Source organism: Lynx canadensis, chromosome C2 (genome assembly GCF_007474595.2).
Source record: "Lynx canadensis isolate LIC74 chromosome C2, mLynCan4.pri.v2, whole genome shotgun sequence".
In the NCBI taxonomy this organism is placed as follows: domain Eukaryota; kingdom Metazoa; phylum Chordata; class Mammalia; order Carnivora; family Felidae; genus Lynx; species Lynx canadensis.
Window position 1 is genome coordinate 32,705,402 of NC_044311.2, and position 11,089 is coordinate 32,716,490.

The 11,089-nt window shown below is 43.1% G+C and overlaps 1 protein-coding gene across 1 annotated transcript in view; it reads left to right on the forward strand.

The window, feature by feature from the left end:
* Window positions 1-6,682, forward strand: part of IL20RB (interleukin 20 receptor subunit beta) — a 34,354-nt gene extending 27,672 nt beyond the window's left edge. Inside the window, exon 7 of the mRNA XM_030328850.1 lies at window positions 4,948-6,682. Coding sequence (XP_030184710.1) covers window positions 4,948-5,055 — 108 coding nt within the window. The 3' untranslated portion in view covers window positions 5,056-6,682. The remainder of the gene's footprint in view (window positions 1-4,947) is intronic.
* Window positions 6,683-11,089: the final 4,407 nt, after the last annotated feature.

Below are 11,089 nucleotides of genomic sequence, written 5' to 3' on the forward strand. Positions count from 1 at the left end.
TGGTGTGGAGCCTGCTTGGGATTCTGTCTCTCCTTCTCTCTGACCCTCCCCCTGCTCGTGCTCGTTCATTCTCTCTCTGTCCCTCTCTCTCAAAAAAATAAAGATGTGTCTTCTGCAGTTGTTGGAGTAGTGTTTTATAAATATCAATTGGGTCAAAATATTTGATCATACTGTTCAGATATTTTGGTATAGTTCTATTAGTTATTGAGACAACAAAATCTCCAACTAGGAGAGTAGATGTGTCTATGTTTGTCAATTTTTCCTTCATGTATTTTGATGCTCTGTTTTGGGTGCATGCATATTTATAATTGTCATGTCTTCCTTAATAGAGACTTTTAGGGGCACCTGGGTGGCTCAGTCGGTTAAGTATCTGACTTAGGCTCAGGTCATGGTCTCATGGTTCGTGGGTTTGAACCCTGCGTTGGGCTCTGTGCTGACAACTCAGAGCCTGGACCCTGCTTCGGATTCTATGTCTCCCTCTCTCTCTGCCCCTTCCCTGCTCATGCTCTGTCTCTGTCTCAAAAATGAATTTTAAAAAATGTATAAACAATAATTGAGACTTTTATTATCATAAAGTGTCCTGCTTTATCTCTGGCAATATTCCTTATCCTGATATCAGTATAACTCTTTGTTATTTACTGTTCGAACAGCCTATCTTCTATCCATTTTACTTTATACTTATCCATATCCTCATATTTAAAGTGTGTCTCTTGTAGCAGCATATGTTGGTCTTAAAATTTTATTTTTTTAATAAATCCATTCCAAAAATCTCTGCCATTTAGCTGGAATGTTCAGTCCATTAACACTGAACTCTGGTCCTCTCACCATCTAACTTTTGTGTTTGCATCCATATCTGTCACTGTTCATGGCACCAAGAGAGACTTGCCCTCAGTCGGGGAACTGTAAAAAATGTGAAACTCACCCAGTGATGTTATCTTCTTTCAAGTGTCAACTGTTCGTTGCTCTCCAGTGACCTAAGGAAGTTGATTTTATATTTTGATCAGTTTTTTTTTAAGTTTATGTATCTTGAGAGAGACAGAGGCAGCATGCGTGAGGGAGGGGCAGAGAAACAGGGAGAATCCTAAGTAGGCCCTGTGCTGTGAGTGCAGAGCCTGATGCAAGGCTTGAATCCATGAAACCATGAGGTCATAACCTGAGCCGAAACCAAGAGTCAGATGTTTAACTGACTGAGCTATCGAGATGCCCCATGTTTTGACCAATTTTTAAAGTTGTTATCTGTAGGAGGATTGGTCTGATCAGTGCTCCTCCACCGTAAGTGGAGTGAAAGAGAAGGTGCTGGACCAATCCAAAATGATAACGGTAGGATAGCATCCCTGTCTGAGGCAGGTCATAGCTCTTCTTTTCCACATGTGGTAAAAAATTTAGCCTTCCTCGGCTGGACTCCATCAAACCATCTTTTGTGGTTTTCCTCTCAACTCTGTTACTCATGCTCACCCTCTACTCACAGGGTATTCCATTCCTAACACTCTCTCTCATTTTTCTTCTTCCAGTCTACATTCAGCAGCCCAGCAGAGGTCCCTCCTTACTGCAGGATGAGGGACATAGGATCCTTCCAAGACCCAAAGTGAGTGACAGAGCAAAGGGCCAGGAAAGAACCATGTAAAGGGTCAGTTGCTTATAGAATTTCAGGTACACAGGAAGAGCCCTCAAATGGCAAGAAGTCCTAGGAATTCTAATGCATTAAGAGCCACACTCTAGGAGTGCCTGGGTGGCTCAGTTGGTTAAGTGACTGACTTTGGCTCAGGTCATGATCTCACAGTCTGTGAGTTTGAGCCCCGCATTGGGCTCTGTGCTGTCAGTTCAGAGCCTGGAGCCTACTTTGGATCCTGTGTCTCCCTCTCTCTCTGCCCCTCCCCTACTCATGCTCTGTCTCTCAAAAAAAAAAAAAAAAAAAAAAAAAAGAAAGAATAAATGTTAAAAAAAAATTTTTTTTAAATAGCGTTTGGAGAAAACCAAACAACTTTAGAGGAGACCAGAAATAAGGATATTCTATGAGAATATGACCACTTTTATCCATGGGAGATAGATACCACTATCCTTGCCTACCTTTCCCTTCTCTGTTCTTAACCATCCTCCCTACATCATTCTGGTGTCTGTTCCTGTGCACATTCCTTTCCATAAGGTTTTTAATTGTTATTCTTTTTCTCCCTAGATGTTTTCAGTGAACAATTTCTCTGAGTATATGTATATTTCCCATAGTGCTGTATGAGAACTCAATCACTAGTGTTCATTAAATCCCAAACAGATTCTGGAGTTGTATGTCACCACCACCCTCTCTCCTACTGCAGCCTTGACTTTAGTACAGCCTAGCTGTACTTCAACATTTGCCTTAGTGATAATCTTCTAAAGTACTAAAAAGCAACTTCCAGCCATCTTTGCAAAACCCACACATCTTTCTAATCAAACTTTGGAAAATTACCAAGTGGAAATCCTTGACAATTCTTCAAAAAGCCCTATGGAGTTTGTAAGTGTTTAATTTATCTGTTTGGATTAAACACTTCATGTCTACATCTATAATTTCACGGTTGGTGATGGTTGAATTCTAAAATACACCATTAAGATTTTCTTTCCATTCAAATTTATATCAACAAGTAACAGTCTAAAACAAAAATATATATGCAAAGAGAATTATATCAAGAATGCTCAGGGGCGCCTGGGTGGCTCAATGGGTTGAACGTCTGACTTTGGCTCAGGTCATGATCTCAGAGCTCATGAGTTCAAGCCCCGTGTCAGGCTCTGTGCTGACAGCTCAGAGCCTGGAGCCTGCTTTGGATTCTATATCTCCCTTTCTCTCTGCCTCTCCCCCACTCACACTCTGTCTCTCTCAAAATAAATAAATATTAAAAAATTTTTAAAAATCGGGTGCCTGGGTGGCTTAGTCGGTTAAGCGTCCAACTTCAGCTCAGGTCATGATCTCACAGTTTGTGGGTTCGAGCCCCATGTCAGGCTCTGTGCTGACAGCTCAGAGCCTGAAGCCTGTTTTGGATCCTGTGTCTCCCTCTCTCTCTGCCCCTCCCCTGCTCATGCTCTGTTTCTCTCTCTCTCAAAAATAAATAAACATTAAAAATTTTTTAAAAGAAATTAAAAAAAAAGAATGCTCAGTGTATAGTCCCTATTTTAAAGTATTATTTCTTTTCCTTGTCTTTCATCCATAATTGCTTCATAGGGATGGAGACTTTGGTGCGAAAGAGTCTTCCTTTTCTTTCTATGACTGACTTTATTCTTTCTCTTCTTGCTGTCCCATTCCACAGGAATATGGGTATGCATAAAGGTGGCCCCAAGGTAGTCATTCTTCAGTGGGCCATCCTAAGTTTGGCTTAGTGTGCTTTGTAGAAAGTGGAGTTTATGTGTTCAGATGCCTCTGGGGCCCAGACAGGTACAAAAAAAAAAAAAAAAAAAGTGCACTGCAGTGAACATAATTCGACAGAGAGAGATGGTGGGGACCATGGCAAACATGTCCCAGCTAAAGAAGGCAGCTGTTTTTCAGCTCTGGCATGTTGTTGCTGAGAGGGAATGTGAACCAGTGCTATTGGATCTCCAAGTTTTAAATGAGGAACCAGAACTCTAAATGTTTATGGGAAATCTGATTTTTAAATGTGGAAAACTAATCCAGATTAAAAAACAAATCAACTGAGCCTTGCTTGAAAGTCTGTTCTAGCCTACAGGACGAGAGTTTCATACCTTCTGAACTTCTGAGATTGTGCTGTTTTACTTTCGTGTTCTAGAACTACACTTTCCAACATGGTGGCCGCAATCCATGTGTGACTCTTAAGCCCTTGAAATGTGGCTAGTCCAAATTGAGATGTACTGTAAATATAAAATATGTAATAGACTTTGAAAACTCATTTCATTAATATTTTTATATAGATCATAAATTAATATTTTATTTTAAAAAGAACGTACATTATTAACATTAATTTCACCTGTTCCTTTTTTACTTTTTAAAATGTGCCACTAGAGAATTTTAAGGTGTCTATATAGCTCAAATTATGTTTCCATTGGACAGTGCTGCTCTAGAGTTAAATAATCAAATATAATCGCTGCAGATTTAGGTAGCTAGTATCCTAAGGATCTGACTGGACCAGCAGCAGGGAATTGGTGGTGGGCTCCACACAGCACTCCCCCCTCGGTGAACCCTGTACGTTGTCCTTCCCCGTTGCATGCCTGTGAACACTAGGACTGAGCCCTGCAGCCGCCTCTTTGCAAACAAGGATCAAGGGCACCTGGCTCCCTGAAGCTGATTCTCCTGGGCACTGAGGTGGAGGAACCCCTTGCTTACTTGCTGTGCCCATGTGCTCCTCCTTGGAGTGATGACAGGAAGGGTCGTGGGAGACAACTGTAGAAGAACCTAGTGAATTTGGTGGAGCAGTGGGGAGAGTCCCTCTGAAATGCTGACACCTGCACTTTTACAGCCAGTTAGGAATACGTATTGGAGCGCTGGGAGAAGATGGTAGCAACACGAATATGAGTGGGAAGGGACTCCCATTTATGGAGCGCCCCCTCTGGACTGGGCACGCTGCCACATGCTGTAAGTCGAGCATCTCACAAGGTCATTATTTTCAGAGCTCTCTGGTGGAAGGAGGTTAGACTTTTTGACCAGAGTTACATTCTGGGCTTTCGTGGGGCAGTGTCCCAGAGAGATGAGCACGGACATAGCAGGGCCCCAAGACATCTGCTGGTCTGTGAACTGGAGGATGATCTCAGTAAATATTGGAAATCCCTGATCCCAGGGTTAAAATTATCTTTGGGTTTTTTTTTTTTCCTGCTTGAAAGTTAATTAATCAAATAGCTGAGATTTCTGCAATATTCTCTATGATTGTGACTACTACTTTATTGCTACGATAATGTAGCAGTAGTATAATATTCTACCATAATGAATATTATGACATGATAATGAATGAATATTAATGAAAATTATTTTTTCAGAAAATAACCAATTCACCCCAGAAGTTAATCAGCTGCAGGAGGGAAGAGGTGGAAGCCTGTGCCACTGCTATGCTGTCTTCGGAGGAGCCCTTCAGGACCTGGATCTAGGCAGGCTTTGGAAGGGCCCAGTTGAAACTGAGAAGCTGGTTGGCATGGCACAGAAATAAGGAAGGGAAAGGCTGTGGACCAGTTTTCCTCCATGGACAAAGGACAAGAAAAGCAAGAAGAGCCTGCTGGGTCCATGTCTAGAAGCGACTGTCAGAAGCAGAGTGGTTTGGCAGACAGAGCACTGAGTTGGGGTGAGAAGACGTGGCCTCTTAGAACTGGATCTGTCTGCCATTCACTGACCGAATGACCTGGAGAAAGTGACTTGAAATGGGGGAATTCACTGTACAACCGTTAAACCACTATATATATATATATATATATATATATATATATATATGTATATGTATATCCAGCACTTGCAGAGCTTTGGGAAACTGGCAACACTGTACATTGTGATTGTTTCACCTTCTCTGCAGAATATAACAAGAGTGTAACAAGAATGATAAAAACTCTTCACACCGGCTGGCTTGGAGATCCCACTTTCCTAGAGGAAACCTTGAAGAGGAAAGGAAGGATGGGCACAACAGTGTTGACTTCGCTTCCAGCCAAATGCCTGTGCGGAGGTGAATGGCTCAGCCAGCTCTACAATACATGACCTAGAGGGAGGCCCCAGGCCCATGGAAAATGGGATGCTGTGGATTCATGAGATACTGTAAAGAGTAAATAATGTGTGCATACTAAAGGCAGGTAAAATGTACGTGTACGAGGAGAGGAGAATGCAGGAGGATGTCAATAATGTGTGATGTTTGCTGTGTTCCCTTTACCTGTAGAGTTGTTAAAGTATAGAATTAAAAATAAAAAAAGGGTTACCTTGGTAATCTTTTTGGCTTCTTACAAAAAAGTGGTCTTTGGGGTTCTAGTTACATTATCGACCTTGTGTCCAGAGAGGCTCCTGAAGACCACCGTTGGTCAGGAGTTGTGGGGGTGACCTCAGGTAGGGGATGGGACAGGGAAGGAGAGCAGGCAGCTTCTGGCTTCATGAGAACCCTGACTGATGCAGCCGGCCACAGCTTTACCTGGTCAGGGTGATCCTGGATCTTCCTGGAGGCCTTGCTCTACAGGAAATCCCTTTGGGTACCTCTCCTGCCTAAGACAGCTTCACTCAAGGTGTCCTCAGCCCCTTCCAGCATGTTCATCCATGACTCACCTCTGGAAGCCTCTTCCTGCCCTTCTCCCTACCAGGTGAGGAAAAGAGTCAGGGTTAGAGAAGGAATAAAGAGGGAAGTTTCTTGAGAAGTAAAAGGTTTGATGGGCAAGACCTGTGCCTCCCTTCTTAGCCCCCACACCCTCCCAGCTTTGGAGCCTCAGAGCTGGTTTGTCTCCATGCCAAATTCTTGGGCGCCTTCCAGCCAGCCCAGAGGTGGGGAAAATCTAACTGTTTCAACCAGATAGCTTCCCCTACAAGATAGAGGCCTACAACCCCCTCTCCACCCGATGGGGTCTCAAGTAGCCAGAGGTGGACTCTCCAGAAAGATGACATTACAGAAGATCTTTTCCTTTGTACCATTTATATGCTTCTGTGTTGTTTGACTCTTTCATGAAGAGTATGTGTTGATTTTATATTTAGCCTAAATTGGAGACATATTTTCAGTTTGTAAAAATAAAGGCCATCTTACTCTATTGGTCATCACTCTCCCTCCTCCTGCTTCCACCCTGGGGCTGCTGTCCCTCTGTCACCTGTCCAGGACTAGAATCCAGAAATCACCTAAGATTTCCCTCTGCTCGAGTCCCTCTCACAATTTGTCCCAGTGCGTATCCATTCCTGCTGGCACGTATATGTATAGAGAATTTTCTCCCGATTATTCTGTTGTCTTTCCAGTTCCCAAACATGCACCCCCTGAGGTCATTGCAATCATGCACCAGACATTGAGCTAGTTCCCAATAGGAGAGGGCTTGCCTCCTCTGTAGCTGGTCATTCCCTCTCCCTGGAGTGCTTATATCCTGACTCCTGAGGCCTCCTCTCCTCCCCTCCAATCCATTTACCCCCATCACCTGGTTCTTTGAACTGTGACACTTTAAGGAGTGAAAAGAGGGGCACCTGGCTGGCTGAGTCGGTAGAGCCTGCGACTCTTGATCTCTGTGCTGTAAGTTTGAGCCCTGCATTGGGTATAGAGATTACTTAAAAAAAAAAAAAAATCTTCGGGCCTGCCTGTGTGGCTCAGTGGGTTGAGCAACAGACTCTTGATTTCAGCTCCAATCATGATCCCAGGGTCATGGAATCAAGTGCTGCATTGGGCTCTGCGCTGAGAGTGGTGGAACTCTCAATCTCTCTCTCTCTCTTTCTCTCTCTCTCTTTGGGGCCCCTGGGTGGCTCAGTTGGTTAAGCATCTGACTCTTGATTTGGGCTCAGTGCATGATCTCATGGTTCATGAGTTCAAGCCCATGTCAGGCTCTGTGACGACAGTACAGAGCCTGCTTGAGATGTTCTCTCCTTCTCTCTACTCTTTCCCACTATGCATGCTTGCACTCTCTCTCTCTCAAAATAAATAAACTTATTATATTAAAATTATTATTATATTATATTAAATTTTATTGTATTAAAGATTTTTTAACATTTTTTCATTTTTGAGAGAGAGAGAGAGAGAGAGACAGAGCATGAGTGGGGGAGGGGCAGAGAGAGAGGGAGACACAGGATCCAAAACAGGCTCCAGGCTCTGAGCTGTCAGCACAGAGCCAGACGCAGGGCTCACAGACCACGAGATCATGACCTGAGCTGAAGTCGGATGCTTAACCGACTGAGTCACCCAAGCGCCCCAACTTAAAAAAAATATTTAAAAACTTAAAAAAAATTAAAAAAAATTTTAAAATAAAAAGATTCTTGGGGCAGGCTGGGTGGCTCAGTTGGTTAAGTGTCTGACTTCGTTCAGCTCACAGACTTTGGCTCAGCTCATGATCTCACGGTTAGTGAGTATGAGCCCTGCGTCGGGCTCTGTGCTGACAGCTCAGAGCCTGGAACCTGCTTCGGATTCTGTGTCTCCCTCTCTCTCTCTGCCCCTCCCCCACTCACGCTCTGTCTCTCCTTCAAAAATAAACATTAAAAAAATTTTTTTTAAACAAGATTCTCTCTCCTTCTGTCCCTCTCCCCTGCTTACTCTCTCTCTTTCCCTTTAAAATTAAAAAAAAAAAATCTTTAAGGAGTGAAAAGGGCACAGTTAATAACTACAACAGAACAGGAAGACTGACCATCTGCAATTTCTCAACCCCATGGAATGCCCCTATCCCCAGAATCAAGCCCAGCTTTCTTTCTTTTTTTTTCTTTTAAATGTTTATTTATGTTTGAGAGAGAGGGCACGCTCCAGCGGGCTCTGACAGCAGAAAGCCCGACTTGGGGCTCAAACTCACAAACTGAGATCATGACCTGAGCCGAAGTCAGACAATTAACCGACTGAGCCACCCACGTGCCCCCAAACCCAGCTTTCTTACCCTGCCCTCAGGGAACTGCCAGTCCAGTGAACAAAACCCACCACTCCATGAAGTTTACATTTCCACAGGGGAAGGGGGAAAGACAAATAATAAGATAATATAAAATCAAATAAGGATAGTAATTATTATTTTTAAGTGACTTATCTGGCATATTGGGGGTGTGGAAGTCTAATGAAAAATGAAAAGGTAGAGCAGAAAATGGGGATGGGGGCAAGTTGCAGCCTCCTCTAAATCAAAGTGAATGGAAACAACTGAACCACAACTGTTAGTTACATCCTTACATAGCCAGGGGTGGGGGGTGGGCAGGGGAGGGAGATTACCATTAGTTCTAGAACGGAGTAATTTGGGAAGAAGTCTTGAGGAGTATGCTCTCCAAAACAAAAACTTTATTTAGTATTTGTACTGTTTGTATTGATAGTGTTTTTTTTTTTTTTTTGGTTTGTTTTTGGAGATATTCTCTTAAGTTGTCAGATACAGCAAGTAGATAGTTATATTTATTTTGATAGGAACCTAGATTTCAGGATTGGTGAAAGAGAAAGCCAATTGTAGACTCAAAAATTTGAGTAGGAGCAATGTATTGTTAGAACTGAATTGAACATATCAATACACAGTCATGCCTTTGTAAAACAATTAAAAATATATTTCTCTTTTTGTAAGTTTTTATCTTGAGAGAGTGCACACATGCGTGCACATGTGCAAGAGCAGGGGGAGGGGCAGAGAGAGGGAGAGAGAGAATCCCAAGCAGGCTCTGGGCTGTCAGCATGACACCTGATGTGAGCTTGAGCCCACAAACTGTGAGATCTTGATCTGAGCCCAAATCAAGGGTAGGATGCTTAACTGACTGAGCCGGCAGGGGCCCCCAAATTTCTTTCTTTTCTGGCTTTTTTCCCATCAAAATGGCCCAGTAGCAATGTTACCCCATAATGCACACTAATGCCTGCATTATGGTTTTTAATGCTATTTTTCTCCCCAAAGGAGACAGGGTTTCTTGGAACAATGTCTAATTTTATGTCTGGTCAGGGGCAGAAGAGTATGAGGCAATCTCAGAACACTTATCACCTTGTTGGGCCAGATTTCTTCTGGCTTTAAGTAACTAGGTCGTTTGAAATCTAAAAGGGCCCCACCAGCCAAAGTTGGGACAGTGTGAGCATCAGAATGAGAATATTGGCTGACATCAGTTGGCAGAGTTGAAATGTCATGAGTCCATAATAACACATAAAAAAAGCAAAGCTAATACAGTGAATTCTCAAAAAAAGGTGAATAGAATGCATTTCAGTGAGTCTTGTTATATAGTCATGTTGGGCTTATTGACTCACCATATCAATGAAGAATAGCAGTAAATGTAAATACCTCAGTCAGAAGGCATTTTTCTCCAACACCACCAATCCCTGGCCCAAGCCACAACTCTCTTCTGCCTGGACATGTGCAACAGCCTCTTTACTGGCTGCTCTCCATTTCCAGTCCTTCCATCTTGCCTGTTTCCTGTCCTGCCAGGGATTCCCAGTGACATGCCTTTATTTTCCTTTTACAGAGGCTTTGTAGATTCAGTTTGTCTGCCTCTTCCCTATCTTTTATATGTGTTATGTATATATATAATATACATATTTTCTATGTATAATATATATGTGTATACTTTTTCTTATTTTCTATATGCCCCATTTTATTCTTAGGCTCTCTGTGGGTGCAGAGCTCTTAGTTTCCTTTGAATCTGGTCTGAATTGATTGATCCCTTCCAGGAACTTTTGCAAAGCTTCTGGAGCCCTCTTGGAAGGGGACCTCATTAAGTTCACGGGTGTCTGGCGCCACCTTGTGTGGAGTGCTGGAAAAATTTCTTCTTGTGTTCCCACTCAGCCAACTGCCTAGAGTTTCCTGGATTGAGAAAGGAAAACTCAGGAAAGTTTCCCAGAATGAGAACTCAATTACAAAACTTCATGGGCTTGGCCTCTAACAAACCTCCACTGTCATTAGTTGATTCAGAATATAGTGGACGCCATCTCCTCACTGGGGCTCTGTCTCCAGCATGTCATTAGGGGATTCTCTCTGCCCATGTGGCATTCCCTTCCCTACTTGGGTGTCCCTCTTTCTTCTATGCTGTCCTTCCCTATCTCTTAAAAAAAAAGAGATTTTGTTTTGTTTTGTTTTGTTTTGTTTTTGTTTCTTCTTGTGTGTGTCCTGTTTCTAGCCTATCCCTAGATTAGACTGACTTTCTGAAGTGTTCCTCAGGCCATTGTTCATGAGCTCATGTTATTTTTAAAATGTTTTAATGTTAATTTTGTATTGACAGAGAAAGAGAAAGAGAGAGAGAGACAGAGTGCGAGTAGGGGAAGGGCAGAGAGAAAGGGAGACACAGAATCTGAAGCAGGCTCCAGGCTCCGAGTTGACAGCACAGAGCCCGACACTGAACTCATGGACTGTGAGGTCATGACCTGAGCCGAAGTTGGACGCTTAACCCATTGAGCAGCCCAGGCGCCCCGGTGAGGCCATGTTAAACTACTGTGACACCTAGTCTGTGAAATTTGAAACTGGCATACAAGAATTGACCCCAAATTACAGTTTGTCTTGTGGGTTCCAGGGACCTTCAGGTCCTGGAAAACCCACTCTTGCCTGAACT